The sequence below is a fragment of the Heterodontus francisci genome, chromosome 29, assembly GCF_036365525.1.
Source record: "Heterodontus francisci isolate sHetFra1 chromosome 29, sHetFra1.hap1, whole genome shotgun sequence".
Taxonomy (NCBI): domain Eukaryota; kingdom Metazoa; phylum Chordata; class Chondrichthyes; order Heterodontiformes; family Heterodontidae; genus Heterodontus; species Heterodontus francisci.
The window spans coordinates 29,515,972-29,534,729 of record NC_090399.1 but is presented as its reverse complement, the minus strand read 5'-3'; the positions used below and the strand labels follow the sequence as shown (position 1 = coordinate 29,534,729).

The window sequence follows — 18,758 nt, the reverse complement described above, 5'->3', positions numbered from 1 at the left end:
TGATGCATCCATTTTTTGGGGGGGGGAATGGCACTGCCATCTCATAGCCATTAGGTATAAGTTGTGGCAGTCAATGGTGCTTGTCCTGAAAGTGGTGTAATATTCACTGATACTTCATAATTCCTTATGATTTATTTTTCAGAGCTCAGGAAGTTGGCGCAAGTTCTGGTCAACCATTGGATGACTGTAATTCGTTCACAGAGCTCAGGTCCTAGCGTGCAAGGTACAGTTTGATTTATTTGTGTTTAATTGATCTGTATCGGTTCCTAAAATTCAAATAGCTGAAATGACTTCTGTAATGCTGATATTAGTAGTCAAGCTATCTTCAGTGTTCAGAATCCCCAAAGATAATTTCTCCCCCCAACCCCTAAAGGCATTCCTGGTACAGTTCTGTGGATTCGATCTACCTTCCAGTGCTTTGTGATCTTGTTTTACTTTTGGGATATTGCAGTCAGTCTTTGCTAATTGGATAAAAGCAAAATACTGCAGATGCTGTAAATCTGAAATAAAAACAAGAAATGCTGGAAATACTCAGCAGGTCTGGCAGCATCTGTGAAAAGAGAAGCAGAGTTAACGTTTCGGGTCAGTGACCCAAAACGTTAACTCTGCTCTTTCCACAGATGCTGCCAGACCTGCTGAGTATTTCCAGCATTTCTTGTTTTTATTTACTAATTGGATGTTCCCACATGCATTGGTGGTTGCTGGATGATTATTGGGAGAAAGATTATTTTTGATGTTGAATAAAATGTTCTTCCTAGGACCAGAAGCAGTAAAACCCATGGGGTAAAGTTCCACCGCTGTCTCAGCTATGTAAAACTAACTTCGCACAGCCGAGGGATCAAATCTGGAGCCTATCTGGTTTATGTGACTCATTCCCACACTGGGCAGTGCTGCCACCAGCTGTGACATGTATGTGCCGGGGTGGGGGGGTTGCTCCACAACTCCGCTGAAACATTCCTTTCTAAGGACAGGAGCATTACACCTTGCAATACCCATGTCTGTCTCCACAGTACAGTCTAAATTGCTGTTAAATGAAAGAGTTCAGGCTGCACATCAAACTTTGGCTTTAAGATGAGGCAATTAAGAGACTGTATGCATTCTGCCTCTTGCGTTTTTCTGTTTCTAGAGCTTTTCAGTATAGTTCAAATTTATACCATTTTAAGCATGGTAAATTTGAGTGTGACTGATGCCACGTGTGCTATTTTGCCTGATATATTTTTGTACCAATATATGTAACGGAGAATGTGTAACTTGAAATTTGCCTATAAAGTGGCTTATGATCACCAATAAGTGAAATCTTTAGATATTTGGCAGCTGCCTGTTGTATCCCACCTTCTGTGGGAGATGTTTAGGTTTCACGTGCTGTTGGATCAGTGCTAATGGACAAGTGAGTTTATGTTCAGAAGGTGAAACTTCTACTTCAGTGCAGTCAGTTGTGTAAATTGCTGTAGGTTCTTATGACTATTAAGGAAGGTTGGTTTCGGCCATGGAGATATTGTCTATTGTTAAAGCCTCTAACTCTTGTAAGTAAATAGCTTGATGGACCAATTTTTTGCATTTTTCTTTTTAAATCTGCAGATAAACAGCCAGAGAGGAAGAGGCGGAAAGATGAAAAGAAGGATGAAGGCAAGATTCGAGCGCCAGTCTCCGAGCGAGTCCCAGATCCCAGATCAGACCTCCGAGTGGAGGCAAAGGAGGAGGAAACGCTGGAGAAGAAACGAGAGAAGCCCAAATCATTACGGACAACAGCACCCAGTCATGCCAAGTTCAGGTCAACGGGTGGGTATCATTGCTGGCACTTGTAATTCACAGTATCACTGCCCTGGCCTGAACACTGCTTTGAGAATCAATTTTTGCCTCTTCTAGTGTTAAAACTGTTTTTGTTTGAATCTTCACTCCCTGGCTTATTCCTGCCAGGCAGTGTATTTAGTTACTGAGCAGTTGGAGAGACGAGAAATTTTGAGTGTGCCTGCCACGTTTTTTTCCCATAAATAATTTGTGTTGGAACTTCGTTATGCTTAATCTATTGAAAGAGATGCTCAATCCTCTTGATTGTGAACTGTAAGAAGACATCACCTACCTGTGCAAACGGGAAGTGTTTCTTCCCTAATGAATTGCAGATCCAGCTAATTGTGATTTGATCTGCTAAATAGAGGGTTACTGCTGCCAACATGTAACTCCTCACTTCTGTCAACAGTAATGTGACATTGACCTCCTTCCTAACTCTATTTGCAGGCTTGGAGATGGAGGCTCCCATTCTGCCAAAAAAGAGTACCTCTGGTCCGGTAATTTCTGACAAGTACAATATCAAGCCAGCACCTCTGAAGAGACCAAGGTAAAATCACTTTGTAATGAGTAGCATCAGCTGGTGTATCGCTAGAGTTTGCAGATAGTAGGATTTGGCAGAGTAACCATAGTATGCAGTCAGATACCATTCAGGGAGACGTATGTGAAAAATGCTGCAACAAGTAATGTTGGGAGTGTGTACTGGCTTATGCCGAGTAATTGGGAACCTATTCTGCGCCATGCTGGATGGCTCAGGAGATCTTTTCCAGTCTGTCATCATTGTATAGATTTAGTAACACAATTAGAATTTTTAGTGCAAAGGCCATTCTAGCCATACTAGCTCCCCACTAGCATTATCTACTCTAATCATTTTGCCAGCCCTTTCTCCTTGCACCTCAATACTTTGCCTTTGTCCAGTTTACTCAGATCAGATTACTATAATTGGGAACCGTGGAGACTATGTTCCATATCCTAATCACTCTGAACAAATTTAATTTTCCCCTATTTGTAAACGTGAAAAGTTTTTTGTTAGCTGACCTCCTTCAGTGCTGTGCTGGCATTACTCACTTTGTTCTTGGTCTCCATTCAGCTGACCTAAGTTGGAAAGAATGTAAGAACTTGTATTTATATAGCGCCTTTCACAACTTCAGGATTATTCAAGCATTTTGCAATCAACAATGCACTTTTGAAGTCACTGTTGTAATGTAGGAAATGCAGCCAACTGCGCACAGCAAGCCCCCATGTAAATTAAATAATGGGCAGATTTTTTTTTTTTGTGATGTGTGTTGAAGAATAAAGATGGGCCAGGATACCATCTGCATTCTTCAAATGGTACCACTCAATCTTATTTCCAACCGAGAGGACAAACAGAGCCGAAGTTTAACATTCCATCTGCACATCTGACAGTGTAGCAATGAAGTGGAGGCTTAGAACTTATGCTCAAGTGCCTCCAATGGGACTTGAGCCCATGACCTTCAGGCCACTGAGCCAAGACTAAACCATCTCTTGTGGTTGATCTCGGTAGCTGTGCTGTCTCTAGACTACTGTTCTCATTTTCGAATCATAGAATTATCAAAGCACATTTAGTCTGTCTTGTCTGCTGGCTGTCTGCAAGAGCAACTCGGCTAGTCCCACTCTCCTGCCCTTTCCCAATACCCTGCAAATTGTTTCTCTTCAGGTGCTTATCCAAATCCCTTTTGAAAGCCACGATTCAAGCTGCCTCCACCACACTCAAGCTGTGCATTCCAGATCCTAACCATGCTGTGTTTTTTTTTTGAAAAAGCTTTTCCTCATTTTGCCTTTGTTTCTTTTGCCATTCACTTTAAATCAGTGTCCTCTGGTTCTTGACCCTTCTGCCAATGGGAACGGTTTCTCTACTCTGTCTAGACCCCTCATGATTTTGAACACTTCTGTCAAATCTCCTCTCAAGCTTCTCTAAGGAGAATAAACCCAGCTTCTTCCATTTATCCATGAAACTGAAGTCTCTCATCCCTGGAACCATTCTCATCAATTGTTTTTGCACCCATTCTGAAGCCTTCACATCCTTCCTAAATCATGGTGCCCAGAATTGGGATACTAGTTGAGACCCAACCAGTTTTTTAATAAAGCCCAGGATCGTTTATGCCGTTTTAACCACTTTCTCAATCAGTTTTGCAACTTTCAACAATTTGTGCACATGTTTATGGGCGGCGCAGTGGTTAGCACCTCAGCTTCACAGCTCCAGGGACCCGGGTTCGATTCTGGGTACTGCCTGTGCGGAGTTTGCAAGTTCTCCCTGTATCTGCGTGGGTTTTCGCCGGGTGCTCCAGTTTCCTCCCATATCCAAAGACTTGCAGGTGATAGGTAAATTGGCCGTTGTAAATTGCCTCTAGTGTAGGGAGGTGATGGGGAATATGGGATTACTGTAGGGTTAGTATAAATGGGTGGTTGTTGGTCGGCACAGACTCGGTGGGCCGAAGGGCCTGTTTCAGTGCTGTATCTTTAAATAAAATAAAAATCCCCAGATCTCTCTCTTCCTGCAACCCTTTTAGAATTGTATCCTTTATTTTACATTGCCTTCCCTCTTTCTTCCTACCAAATGTAACACTTTGCACTTCTCTGCATTAAATTTCATCGGCCATGAGTCAGCCCATTCCACCAGCCTTTCTATGTCCTCTTGAAGTCGATCACTATCCTCCTCACAGTTTTTCCTAGTTTTGTCAATTGAAAATTTTGAAATTGTGCCCTGTATACCCAAAGTCTAGGTCATTAATATCTGTCAAGAAAAGCAGTGGTCTTAATATCGACCCCTGGGAAACACCACTTCACCTTGCTCCAGTTTGAAGCGCAACCGTTTATGCTGTTTCTTGATCACTTAGACAACTTTGTTTCCACACTGCCACTTAATAGTTTTACTAGTTAACCAAAATTCTCCCATGACTGATGAATGCCTGTTTTGTTGATTCCTAGCACATATCTAACGAGTAACGCGGCACCACACGTCGAGAAGAAGTACAAACCGCTAAATGTAACGCCCAACACTACCAAGGAAATCAAAGTCAAAATTATTCCTCCCCAGCGTAAGTAAGACTATATTGGAACTTGGCACTGTTATTTTTTTTTTTTAATTTGATTCCCATCTGGAAGTGTTGCTTGTTGAGAATGCAGTACCATGGGCACTGAGCACACGCTGGTTATTTGTCTGACTTGACTTGTGTTTGAGCTCTGGCGACAGAGAGCTCAGCCGGGTTCCCTGCAATCCTGTCCTTTCTCTGGAGCTTCACGTGCTGGCAATGACATGCACAAGAACAGGAGCTTTGGTTAACTTGTTCCTGTCTTCTCCCCATTTCAGGTCATGGGTGGGGACTGGTGCTCTAGAAGTCCCAGTTAGGGATAGCTAGCTTGGCACAGACAAGATACTGATCCTGGAGCTTTCCGTGTGTGTGCACCAGTCACAGCTCCACGCTGTTCATTTACCCAAGGAGTCATTAGGGAGAACCTGCATGGGTTCTCTGCCATGCTTCGATGAAACGAACCTTGAAGATTAGTGTTCCACTCTGAGCGGAACAGGCTCGTTCTACTGTTTCTATGTTACTGTAACATGTGACACCCAGTTTGTTCAAGCAGCAGTTTGGTCTCGACCCTGGACAGCCCCACACTATTGAAGCCCATGGCATATGTGCACAGAGAAACCTAAATCAAGTAAAACTTGAAAAGCACAAAGGGTTGTATTTGCCCAGAAGTGTTTGAGAGTTGGCTGTCTTGGATTCTAGATGTTGGAGATAATTTTGCATTCTGTGAGTGCTTCTATTGATGTTTTAGCCATATCTTGACATTTTACTCTTTCTGCAGCTATTGAAAGCACTGGTTTTCTGGAGGCACTCAACTCTGCCCCAGTACATGGACTAAAAATCAAGAAGAAGAAGAAGATCACGTCACCAACCAGTGTCAAGGTACTAAGACACAAGTGTGGGTGCTGCCTCTTAACTTGTCTAGTGTTCGAACTGATGAAGTATGGAAGTTGTCCTTAAAGCTGCACAGATCATTGGTAAAAAGCTCTTGATAGTGAGTGCGATGGCATAGTGGTAATGTCACTGGACTAGTAATCTGGCGGTCGAGGCTAGTTCTCTGGGGACATGGGTTCGAATCCCACCATGGCAAATTTTTTTTAAAAAGCTACTCTTATGGTGACCATGAAACCATTGTCGATTGTTGTAAAAGAAAACACACCTATCTGGTTCACTAATGTCCTTTAGGGAAGGAAATCTGGCCTACATGTGATTCCAGACCCACAGCAATGTGGTTGACTCTTAAATGGCCAATCAGTTCAAGGGCAAGTAGGGATGGGCAATAAATGCTGGCCTAACCAGCGATGCCCACATCCCATGAACGCATAAAAAAAACATCTTTTTGACAGACAGGGAAGGTTAAAAATAAAATTGTAAATCTTTGGGGAGGATTATTTTTCAGAAGTCCATTACTAATTTTATGTGGCTATTTTGAGGATTGGTGTGCTATGAAATAGCCTGGCAAATGGAAGAAATACCAGTAGTTTTGAGCTTCTAAAATTGGTCTGCTGAAGTCGTCTAGTGCTTTTTCTTAAAGGATGTCTTGTAATAAATTCTGTGTGTGAGTGGTTGCAGCAAGTTTGTAAGTCACTTAGGGAATGAGTTTTAATTTCTTAAATTATCTTTTCAAGTCATATTTGTTGAGGAAGTTGGCCATATTCTCTTAGAAAAGAGGAGTTTAAGGTGACCTAACTGAAACTGAAGATTGTGCAAGTAAACTTGCACAGATGTACTAGGTGAAGGTCTAGAGTATCAGAGCACACATTAAGTTAATGGGAGAAGTCAGGTGTGCAATTTTGTTACTCAAAAGGCTAAAAAGTTACGAGGAGTGTAGTATAAATGGGTGTTGAGGCATTTGGATGGGATCTCAGAGATGAGAGATGTATGGTGTGTAGATCTGGTTGATTGGCCATGAAAGGATGAGCTTGTTGGACCTGATGGCCTTTTTCAATTCCCTTTTTTAAAAAAAAAATGATCTAACCTGTGGGCTTTTAAAGTAGTAGCTGTTAATACTCAGCGAATGCACCAAAATAGTGCTGGTGAAAGATGTTGGTTGATTGCGTCCCCAACGGGCATTGTATGTTAATATGGACATGCAAGTGTGGATGTGTATTACCAACCTCCACTCTGTGGTCTGCACTTGTGTAATCAGTTGATGTGAATGTTATTCGTATGCACTGTGAAATCTTGCCTCTGACCCTCAGATTTTTCTTTTTACATTTCCCCTCTCCCTCAGTCCAATCCTTTTGATCCAAAAGCCAGCCCTGAACAGAACAGCACCAAGCCTGCTTCTCCAGACGTTGCTGTCACCGAGCCGATGGAAGTGGAGAGACCTAGTACACCTGTGCCAGAAGAGGTGGCCGAGCCCATGGAGATGAGTAAGTCCAGGCACAGCGTTTAAAATGTTTTAGCCAAGTGATTTTGGAAGCTGAGAGTGAATTGTATACTACTTCAGGTCTGTTCTGTGAGCTCTGCCTTCTGATGCAAAACTGCATCCTGCCATGGCTGGCAGGACTGGGTTCCTGTGCCATCCAGTGACAGCAGGAAGAGCAGATCTCATTTTTAGTGTGCCTGTTACCTTGTAAGGTCATCTTCACCATCGAGATATTACATAGAGTTTACAACACACAGTCTATTCAACACAGTGGGTTTATGCTCCTGAGCCTTCTCTCACCCTACCTGCATATCCTTCTATTCCTTTCTCCCTGAATAGTTAACTAGCTTCTCCTTAAAAGTATCTATGCTATTTATCTCAATTACTCCATGTGTCAGAAAGTTTTCCACTCTAGGCAAAGAAGTTTCTCTTCAATTCCTTGCTGGATTTCTTAGTGACTATCTTATATTGATTACTTCTTTGGGCGGCGCAGTGGTTAGCACCGCAGCCTCACAGCTCCAGTGATCCGGGTTCAATTCTGGGTACTGCCTGTGTGGAGTTTGCAAGTTCTCCCTGTGTCTGCGTGGGTTTTCTCCGGGTGCTCCGGTTTCCTCCCACAAGCCAAAAGACTTGCAGGTTGGTAGGTAAATTGGCCATTATAAATTGTCCCTAGTATAGGTAGGTGGTAGGGAAATATAGGGACAGGTGAGGATGTGGTAGGAATATGGGATTGGTGTAGGATTAGTATATATGGGTGGTTGATGGTCGGCACAGACTCGGTGGGCCGAAGGGCCTGTTTCAGTGCTGTATCTCTAAACTAAACTAATTTTGAGCATGGTTTCAGATGCGAGGTGTGACTGTTAACACTGTCCTCACTGCATTTGCAGGTGGGTTGGAACCTCAAGCTATCTGTTCACTTTGTTTCCTCCAAGAGTTGCGCTCTACCTTTCTACATGAAAGCTTATCTGAGGGAATGGTACAGGGAAAGCTGACATGTCAAAGTGGTATTCTTGCTCTGCCTACATTCCAACATTTGCCTCACCTGCCAGCAACTGAGGAGTTAAAACTGCTGTTTAATGATAGAGTAAGCAAGCATGTGAATGTTGCCAATCTGCTAACATCGATGTGTTTCACTTTTAACTCACAGCTGCTGAAGAGGATACTACAGTGGCTGCAGCTGTGACGGTAGCTGAGCCCTCTCCCCCTGAAGTAGCACCAGAAGCATCCAAACTGACGAAAAAGGGAAAGAAAAGGAAGACTGTGTCGTGGCGCGAAGAGTCCAAGCTGAGAGAGTATTTCTACTTTGAACTGGATGAAACAGAGAGAGGTGAGACACTGGCAAGGTGGGAGTTTGGGAGTTCTTTTCCCTTAAAATAGTGATTCTTGAATCTGTCAGTCAGTCATTCCCAGCTTAAGCACAGTAGTGTTTAGGTGCAATGTAAAGTTTCCCAACAGGTACTGTAACAATTATGTATTCTGTAGTGGGGACCTTATCATCCTGGTTGGCTTTTCTCTTTTGAAGCTAGGTTTCCACTATCTGTGGACTGAGGATCTAGGTTGACAATCGAACCATGTTCATTTAAACTCCTTACTCTATTATTTGATACAATTAATCTTCCTATGACTTCACAGAATAATACTGTGCAGAAGAGGCCCTTCAGCCCATCGAGTCTGCACCGATGCGTTAAAGACACCTGACCTGTCTACCTAATCCCATTTGCCAGCACTTGGTCCATAGCCTTGAATGTTATGACGTGTCAAGTGCTCATCCAGGTACTTTTTAAAGGATGTGAGGCAACCCACCTCTACCACCCTCCCAGGCAGGGCATTCCAGACTGTCACCACCCTCTGGGTAAAAAAAGTTCTTCCTCAAATCCCCCTTAAACCTCCCGGCCTTCGCCTTAAACTTGTGACCCCTCGTAACTGACCCTTCAACTAAGGGGAACAGCTGCTCCCTATCCACCCTGTCCATGCCCCTCATAATCTTGTACACCTTGATCAGGTCACCCTTCAGTTTTCTCTGCTCGAGCGGAAACAACCCAAGCCTATCCAACCTCTCTTCATAGCTTAAATGTTCCATCCCAGGCAACATCCTGGTGAATCGCCTCTGCACCTCCTCCAATGCAATCACATCCTTCCTATTAATGTGGTGACCAGAATTGCACACAGTACTCCAGCTGTGGCCTTACCAAAGTTCTGTACAACTCCAACATGACCTCCCTACTTTTGTAATCTATGCCTCGATTGATAAAGGCAAGTGTCCCATATGCCTTTTTCACCACCCTATTAACCTGCCCTTCTGCCTTCAGAGATCTATGGACAAACATGCCAAGGTCCCTTTGTTCCTCGGAACGTCCCAGTGTCAGGCCATTCATTGAATACTTCCGTGTCACATTACTCCTTCCAAAGTGTATCACCTCACACTTTTCAGCGTTAAATTCCATCTGCCACTTTTCTGCCCATTTGACCATCCCGTCTATATCTTTCTATAACCTAAGACACTCCACCTCACTGTTAACCACTTGGCCAATCTTTGTGTCATCCGCGAACTTACTGATCCTACCCCCCACATAGTCATCTATGCTGTTTATATAAATGACAAACAATAGGGGGACCCAGCACAGATCCCTGTGGTATGCCACTGGGTACTGGCTTCCAGTCATTAAAACAGCCGTCTGTCATCACTCTCTGTCTCCTACAGCTAAGCCAATTTTGAATCCACCTTATCAAGTTACCTTGTATCTCATGTGCATTTGCTTTCTTGATAAGTCTCCCATGTGGGACCTTGTCAAAGGCTTTGCTGAAGTAAACTACATCAACTACACTACCCTCATCTACACACCTGGTCACATGCTCAAAAAATTCAATCAAATTTGTTAGGCATGACCTCCCTCTGACAAAGCCATGCTGACTATTCCTAATCAAATTTTGCCCCTCCAAGTGGAGATAGATTCTCTCCTTCAGAATTTTCTCCAATAGTTTCCCTACCACTGATGTGAGACTCACTGGTCTGTAGTTCCCTGGCTTATCTCTACAACCTTTCTTACATAGTGGGACCACATTAGCTGTTCTCCAGTCCTCTGGCACCTCCCCCGTGGCCAGAGAGGAATTTAAAAATTAGGGTCAGAGCCCCTGCAATCTCCACACTCACCTCCGACAGCATCTTGGGACACAAATTTGACTTGCTGCTCCTCTTTTCCTTCACCCCCTTCATAACGATTTCGAAAGTACATCTAGATGAGAGACCATTTTGCCCTTCTAGCTCATTTTTCCCAGGAAACTCCAATCTTCTTAGCTTCCAAGCTCTACCCCAGTCATTAACTGAGTCTTCCATTTCTTGAATCTTTGCTTCTACTGCCCCAATCCCAGACCTTTCTAGATATTGAATCATTCTTTTAAGAAGTGCTTCCCTGCATGCCATCAGTCTTGAAATTGCTTCTGTCTTGACTGTTTGCCATTTCTATCCTGGATTTAAATCAGAGTTCAAGTTTGCTCGTAACTTTTTCCCATTTGAGGTGTTAAACTGGTTGATCTGTGTCCATTTGAGTTGAATGGGCACTTTTCTGGCACATCCTGTTTTGGTCAGGTCACCGCCTTTATTTACAACCTAAACTGTTTTCCTTTCAGTCAATGTGAACAAGATCAAAGACTTTGGTGAGGCTGCCAAGCGTGAAATGATGATGGATCGGCAGGCGTTTGAGACGGCTCGAAGGCTGAGCCATGACACGATGGAGGAGAAGATCTCTTGGACACCCCCAGTTTTAATCGATTTGGGTCCTCAGCTAGCAGAGAGGGGCAGTAACAGTCAGGAGAAATACATTCAGGAGGAGCGAGAGAAAGGGATCCTGCAGGAAATCTTCCTTTCCAAAGACTGGTATGTTCTTACTGAGTAATCCCTTTCCACCTTCCCCACTCCTAGAAAACTCTTGGCTGGTGGAAAGCAAAGCTTAACATTGTGGTTGTTTGTGGATGTACTTTTTTTTTAGAATATTACAGCGCAGTACAGGCCCTTCGGCCCTCGATGTTGCGCCGATCATCTGACCTACACTATTCCATTTACATCCATATGTCTATCCAATGACCACTTAAATGCCCTTAAAGTTGGCGAGGCTACTACTGTTGCAGGCAGGGCGTTCCACGCCCCTACTACTCTCTGCGTAAAGAAACTACCTCTGACATCTGTCCTATATCTTTCACCCCTCAACTTAAAGCTATGTCCCCTCGTGTTTGCCATCCTCATCCGAGGAAAAAGACTCTCACTATCCACCCTATCTAACCCTCTGATTATCTTGTATGTCTCTATTAAGTCACCTCTCCTCCTCCTTCTCTCTAACGAAAACAACCCCAAGTCCCTCAGCCTTTCCTCGTAAGACCTTCCTTCCATACCAGGCAACATCCTAGTAAATCTCCTCTGCACCCTTTCCAAAGCTTCGACATCCTTCCTATAATGCGGTGACCAGAACTGCACGCAATACTCCAGGTGCGGCCTCACCAGAGTTTTGTACAGCTGCATCATGACCCCGTGGCTCTGAAACTCGATCCCCCTACTAATAAAGGCTAACACACCATATGCCTTCTTAACAGCCCTATTAACCTGGGTAGCAACTTTCAGGGATTTATGTACCTGGATACCAAGATCTCTCTGCTCATCTACACTACCAAGAATCTTCCCATTAGCCCAGTACTCTGCATTGCTGTTACTCCTTCCAAAGTGAATCACCTCACACTTCTCAGCATTAAACTCCATTTGCCATCTCTCAGCCCAGCTCTGCAGCCTATCTATGTCCCTCTGTACCCTACAACACCCTTCGACACTATCCACAACTCCACCGACCTTCGTGTCATCCGCAAATTTACTAACCCACCCTTCTACACCCTCATCCAGGTCGTTTATAAAAATGACAAACAGCAGTGGCCCCAAAACAGAACCTTGCGGTACACCACTAGTAACTAAACTCCAGGATGAACATTTGCCATCAACCACCACCCTCTGTCTTCTTTCAGCTAGCCAATTTCTGATCCAAAGCTCTAAATCACCTTCAACCCCATACTTGCGTATTTTCTGCAATAGCCTACCGTGGGGAACCTTATCAAACGCCTTACTGAAATCCATATACACCACATCCACGGCTTTACCCTCATCCACCTGTTTGGTCACCTTCTCGAAAAACTCAATAAGGTTTGTGAGGCACGACCTACCTTTCACAAAACCGTGCTGACTATCGCAAATGAACTTATTCTTTTCAAGATGATTATAAATCCTGTCTCTTATAACCTTTTCCAACATTTTACCCACAACCGAAGTAAGGCTCACAGGTCTATAATTACCAGGGCTGTCTCTACTCCCCTTCTTGAACAAGGGGACAACATTTGCTATCCTCCAGTCCTCCGGCACTACTCCTGTCGACAATGACGACTTGAAGATCAACAACAACGGCTCTGCAATCTCCTCCCTGGCTTCCCAGAGAATCCTAGGATAAATCCCATCTGGCCCAGGGGACTTATCTATTTTCACTCTTTCCAAAATTGCTAACACCTCCTCCTTGTGAATCTCAATCCCATCTAGCCTAGTAGGCTGTATCTCAGTAATCTCCTCGGCAACATTTTCTTTCTCTACTGTAAATACTGACGAAAAATATTCATTTAACGCTTCCCCTATCTCCTCTGATTCCGCACACAACTTCCCACTACTATCCTTGATTGGCCCTGTTCTAACTCTTATCATTCGTTTATTCCTGATATACCTATAGAAAGCCTTAGGGTTTTCTTTGATCCTATCCGCCAATGACTTCTCGTGTCCTCTCCTTGCTCTTCTTAGCCCTCCCTTTAGATCCTTCCTGGCTAGCTTGTAACTCTCAAGCGCCCTAACTGAGCCTTCACGTCTCATCCTAACATAAGCCGCCCTCTTCCTCTTGACAAGCGCTTCAACTTCTTGAGTAAACCACGGCTCCCTTGCTCGACAACTTCCTCCCTGCCTGACAGGTACATACTTATCAAGGACACGCATTAGCTGCTCCTTGAATAAGCTCCACATTTCGTTTGTGCCCATCCCCTGCAGTTTCCTTCCCCATCCTACACATCCTAAATCTTGCCTAATCGCGTCATAATTTCCTTTCCCCCAGCTATAATTCTTGCCCTGCGGTATATACCTGTCCCTGCCCATCGCTAAGGTAAACCTAACCGAATTGTGATCACTATCGCCAAAGTGCTCACCTACATCTAAATCGAACACCTGGCCGGGTTCATTACCCAGTACCAAATCCAATGTGGCATCGCCCCTGGTTGGCCTGTCCACATACTGTGTCAGAAAACCCTCCTGCACACACTGGACAAAAACAGACCCATCTAAAGTACTCGAACTATAGTATTTCCAGTCAATATTTGGAAAGTTAAAGTCCCCCATAACCACTACCCTGTTACTCTCGCTCTTGTCGAGAATCATCTTCGCTATCCTTTCCTCTACATCTCTGGAACTATTCGGAGGTCTATAGAAAACTCCCAACAGGGTGACCTCTCCTCTCCTGTTTCTAACCTCGGCCCATACTACCTCAGTAGACGAGTCCTCAAACGTCCTTTCTGCCGCTGTAATACTTTCCTTGATTAACAATGCCACACCCCCCCCTCTTTTACCCTCTTCTCTGTTCTTTCTGAAACATCTAAATCCCGGAACCTGCAACATCCATTCCTGCCCCTGCTCTACCCATGTCTCCGAAATGGCCACAACATCAGGATCCCAGGTACCAACCCATGCTGCAAGCTCACCCACCTTATTCCGGATGCTCCTGGCGTTGAAGTAGACACACTTTAAACCAAGTTCTTGCTTGCCAGTGCCCTCTTGCGTCCCTGTAACCTTATCCCCTACCTCACTACTCTCAACAGCCTGTACACTGGCACTGCAATTTAGGTTCCCATTCCCCTGCTGATTTAGTTTAAACCCCCCCGAAGAGCACTAACAAATCTCCCCCCCAGGATATTGGTACCCCTCTGGTTCAGGTGAAGACCATCCTGTTTGTAGAGGTCCCACCTACCCCAGAAAGAGCCCCAATTATCCAGGAAATTCTGCTTCATGGGGAAGCAGACAAACCAAAGTTACTTGATGGTAGTGATTGGCAGCAGCTGCTTCTGGAACAGAAGTTGTACATGTGGTGTAAAAAGCACAACTCCAAAACTGTTTTGTTCATGAGGAAGCCTGGGCTTGAGGAGGTCAGACTCTTCTGTGCTGTTCCTTCTCCAGTGGCCAAATAGTACGCTTGACCTTTCTTCCAGGTCTGTGAAAAACCTTGTGCCCAGCATGGGTCAAAACTTTTGTGAATGGGAGCGGGCAGAAATTAGTGAGGAGGGAGGGAGAACAAAGAAACGGTTGAGGGCTTGTAACAAGGGTCCAAGTCGCCGTGATCCAGCTGAATAATCAATTATTTTGAGCTTTAATCCTGTTTCTTTTGAAATGTGACACAAATATCACACTAAATGCTGTGCTTAAGACTCCTACTTAGACACTTTTAATATTGTGTAGGAGCACATTGGACCGGTTTGAACACCTGCTCAGATCATACAGCACAGAAGGGAGCCAAGTGGCCCATTGTGTCTGTGCCAGCTCTTTGAAAGAAATATCCAGTAAGTCCCACTCCGCCTGTTCTTTTCCCTACAGATGTTTCCCCTACAATTATTTGTCTAATTCCTTTTGGAAAGCCACTATTGAATCTGATTCCACTGCCCTTTCAGGCAGCAGTGCATTCTAGATCATAATTTGCTGCATTAAATTTCTCCTTATCCTCCTCTCTGGTTCTTTTGTCACTCTCTGTCATCTAGTTAACCAGTCCTCCTACCAGTGTCTCCTTATTTACTCTGTCATAGCCCCTCATGATTTTGAACATCTCTGCTGAATTTTCCCGTAACCCTTGTTGCTGTATGTCTCCACATGACTTAAGTTCCTCATCCCAGTACCATACTAGTAAATTTCTATATACCTGAAGAGCTAAAGAAGCTTGCACAGAGTTTATAGCAACAACAAACACCTGATGTGCTTGAAGTACAGTGTGCTAGTGTAGATGTTACCTTATTTGTCAAAAATATGTAGTCAGAACTTAAACAAATAGTCCTGTGCATATTTAACCTCATTAACTTGTCTAGTTTTTACAGAACTAAGGTAAAAGTTGATGCTTGAAATTGGATTATTCAGAAACACGTAACCATGATTTTTTTTAAATCTAGTTTTTAAAAACAATTTCCATGTATTTATTCACCTAATTTGCCTGTGCTGTTTAACATTCTACCTGTATTTGAATTCTCAGTGTCCCAGAGAGTCCTCACGAGCCAGACACAGAGTCCTATGAAACTATTCCACCCAAGATCATTCCATTGGATGATGTAAGTCCCCTCTTCTCTGGATCCTTGTTCAGTTAAAGCAGCTCATTAATTGCTGAGGAAAGTTGCTTTCTTTGTATTATGTAGTATACTGGGAGAATTTCAATCAGTACAAAACATGAATCTTGTGGTTTCTCTTTCTAATTTTATGTTTGTTGTCTTGAGTTAAATCATACAGCACTGAGGCAGGTCGTAGCACATTACGTCTGTGTTTGCTCTTTGAAAGAGCTATCCAATTGGTTCCATTCCCCTCTGCTCTTTCCCCATTGCCCTGTATATATTCTCCTTTCCAAGTATTTATCCAGTTCCCTTTCAAAAATTACTATTGAATCTGCTTCAACCGCCCTTTCAGGCAGCACTTATTGTTGATCAGTTTAAATATTTTATTTCAACCTGATGGGGAGGAGAAAGTTTGGTCTGGCTATAAATGGATTGGGTTCACCTGTACCCTCTCTCACCTCCACCCCAGTGGGCAAAAAGGTAGCTTAGGTGAGGTATGGTAGGATACTGTGCCTCAGCAAGAGTGCACACCTTCAGGCAATGATCGGGGGGTGGGGGTGATGTAAGAAGAAATAAGTTGTTGTCTAAATAGATTTGTGTTGAACCAGTGCATGTTTGTTTTTCTCGCCAGGAGAATGGCATAGAGGACTCCTCGTTTGAGGAGCCATTGCAAGCAGTCGCTGCCTCTCAGTCCCCAGATGGTTCAGGAAGCTCCAAACTGCCTCCAGTGTTGGCCAACCTGATGGGCAGTATGGGCATGATGAAAACCCAGCAGCCTGGGTCAAATACCAACACCAGCATCAATGTCCAGGAGTTGCTCACCTCTATCATGGTAAGTAGAGCAAGTAGTCAAATTTATTCTACTTTTTTTTAATATATAGATAAAATGCTAGTTTTATTTGGTGGGTGGGATCTATTAGATGTGAGCTTTGAACCCATGTAGGTCCTTTATTGAAATAATTGACTTGACCATCTGAAATTTGCTTCAGGGGGCAGTCACTCCAAACTGGTTCTGAATCAAGTGGCTTGACGCTATTTAGAGTCATAGTTATACAGGCTCTTCGGCCCATCGTGTCCGTGCTGGCCATGAAGCACCTATCTATCCTAATCCCATTTTCCAGCACTTGGCCCATAGCCTCGTATGCTATGGCATTTCAAGTGCTTATCTAAATACTACTTAAATGTTGTGAGGGTTACTGCCTCTCCCACCCCTTCAGGCAGTGTGTTCCAGATTCCAACCACCCTCCGGGTGAAAAATCTTTTCCTCAAATCCCCTCTTAAACCTCCTGTCCCTTACTTTAAATCTATGCCCCCCTGGTTATTGACCCCTCCTATCATTGCCCCTCATAATTTTGTATATTTCTCAGTTGACACTCCAGTGCAGCACTGAGGGCAGGTGGCAATGCCAGTGTTTCGGGTTTTTGGGAAGTATTTGGTGTCCTGACACCATTCCTCCCTCAGATCAGATTATCCATTTGGTCATCCAAATAGCTGTGTGAAATGTGTAGTTTTGGGTTAAATAAAAGTGCGTGGTTACTGATTGCATCTGTGGATTAACCCATTCTCTCTCTCTGTCCCTGCATGTTCCAGAGCAATCAAAAGCCCATTGAGGAGTTAGTCAAACAGCCTGAGTTCTCTGATAAAATCAAACAACTACTTGGACCACTGCAGAACCAAGTCCCTCCAGGTACCCTATACATAACCTCAAGATTGCTGCATAGTGTGTCGAAAATCCTGCTAAGTTTGCTAATGCCTTGCACTCCTGTTGAGTCAGTAGTTGAAGAGTCGGGGTCCGTGCATATCACAGAGCCCACAGACAATCCCTGGCCTCTGCTGAGTTAGCTAATCTCAGTGGGGATGCTGGAGTTGTCACCTCCAGGTTAGGGAGGAGGAAATTACCCTGTGTTTCTGATTCCTGCTAGAAAATGCATGGACGGGGACAAAAATGGGCTTGTCTGTGCTGCCTTTGGTGGTTCAATAGCTAGCTGGCACTCACTATCTCTGCTCACAAAGGATAAATGGGCAAGAGGTGTGAGAGTGGCTGCTGTCTGAATCAAACTTCACAGTGTCTTCACAAGGGCCAGAAAGAGAATACAGTGCAATGGGAGACTGGACTTTGCAGCACACCGAACCATCTTTGGTGATGGTAGACAAGGGTTTTATGGCCAGTCAATACTGAAGGGTGAGTGGACCATGTCTATTCCATTGTACAGGTTCTATGGATAGTCTGTATTCCCTGTGGTCCTGAGGAATTTTGTCACTCACTCTGCCAGGTTTCCCTGAGCAGCCTGCACTGGCACAAGGTGTTTTATCCCTCTTACCAACTCCTTGCACAGCAAAACTACACATTTTATTAACTCCTAGGACATTGAGTTAACACCAGTACTGTAACTTTCCTGGGGGACTCAACATCTGGGTATTCAATATGTGAATTCAGTTCCATCACACCATGGAAGGAGGCCATTCAGTCTCTCGAGCCTTTTCCTTGATTCAAGTACAGCATGGCTGATCCATCCCTGGCTATTTAAGGGATGCTTACCACAGGCTGAGTAACTCCTAGCCTGTTACTACAACTTCTCCCTCTCAGCATTAAACCAAACCAAATCCTGATTTGTGAAGCAAGTTTCCCTTCTCTTTTATTCCTGCCCTTACCTGCACTGAATTTACAGCACAGAGGTGAGCCATTCAGCCCAACTGTGTCAAGTATTTATGCTCCACACAAGCTTCCTCCCACTGCTCCATCTCACCCTGTCAATATAACCCTCCTATTCCGTTCTCCCTTGTGTGGTAGTGAGTTCCACATTCTCACCACTCTGTGGGTCAAGAAGCTTCTCTTGAATTCCTTATTTTGGATTTATTAGCGATTATCTTGTATTTATGGCCCCATAATTTTGGACTAACCCCACAAGTGGAAACATTTTCCAACATCTACCTTTTATTGAACCCTTTCATCATTCTAAAGACCCCTTATCCCTCAGCCTTCTGTTCAAGAAGCATTTATGCAGCATTGGCCAGAAAGGTTAACCTGGGTTACTCATATGGAAGCTTTCTACCATTGAACCACCAATACACCACACTGAGCTTATCACCTGGAGACACTGGATAATGATTCCACTGGGATGTTGGGGGGAAGGGGTGGTTGCCCTGCAGGACATTGTCCCTAGTGGCCACTTTTCATGTGAATCCAG

The 18,758-nt window shown here is 44.1% G+C and overlaps 1 protein-coding gene across 2 annotated transcripts in view; it reads left to right on the top strand.

Annotated features, from left to right (window-relative positions):
• Nucleotides 1-18,758, top strand: part of ppp1r10 (protein phosphatase 1, regulatory subunit 10) — a 37,047-nt gene that overhangs the window by 12,523 nt on the left and 5,766 nt on the right. For both annotated transcript variants that reach the window (XM_068009650.1, XM_068009651.1), the window contains exons 6-16: nucleotides 143-223; nucleotides 1,579-1,779; nucleotides 2,236-2,335; nucleotides 4,735-4,844; nucleotides 5,617-5,717; nucleotides 7,069-7,210; nucleotides 8,354-8,533; nucleotides 10,834-11,080; nucleotides 15,498-15,573; nucleotides 16,202-16,402; nucleotides 17,161-17,257. In XM_068009650.1, the coding sequence (XP_067865751.1) occupies nucleotides 143-223; nucleotides 1,579-1,779; nucleotides 2,236-2,335; nucleotides 4,735-4,844; nucleotides 5,617-5,717; nucleotides 7,069-7,210; nucleotides 8,354-8,533; nucleotides 10,834-11,080; nucleotides 15,498-15,573; nucleotides 16,202-16,402; nucleotides 17,161-17,257 (1,536 nt within the window). The remainder of the gene's footprint in view (nucleotides 1-142; nucleotides 224-1,578; nucleotides 1,780-2,235; nucleotides 2,336-4,734; nucleotides 4,845-5,616; nucleotides 5,718-7,068; nucleotides 7,211-8,353; nucleotides 8,534-10,833; nucleotides 11,081-15,497; nucleotides 15,574-16,201; nucleotides 16,403-17,160; nucleotides 17,258-18,758) is intronic.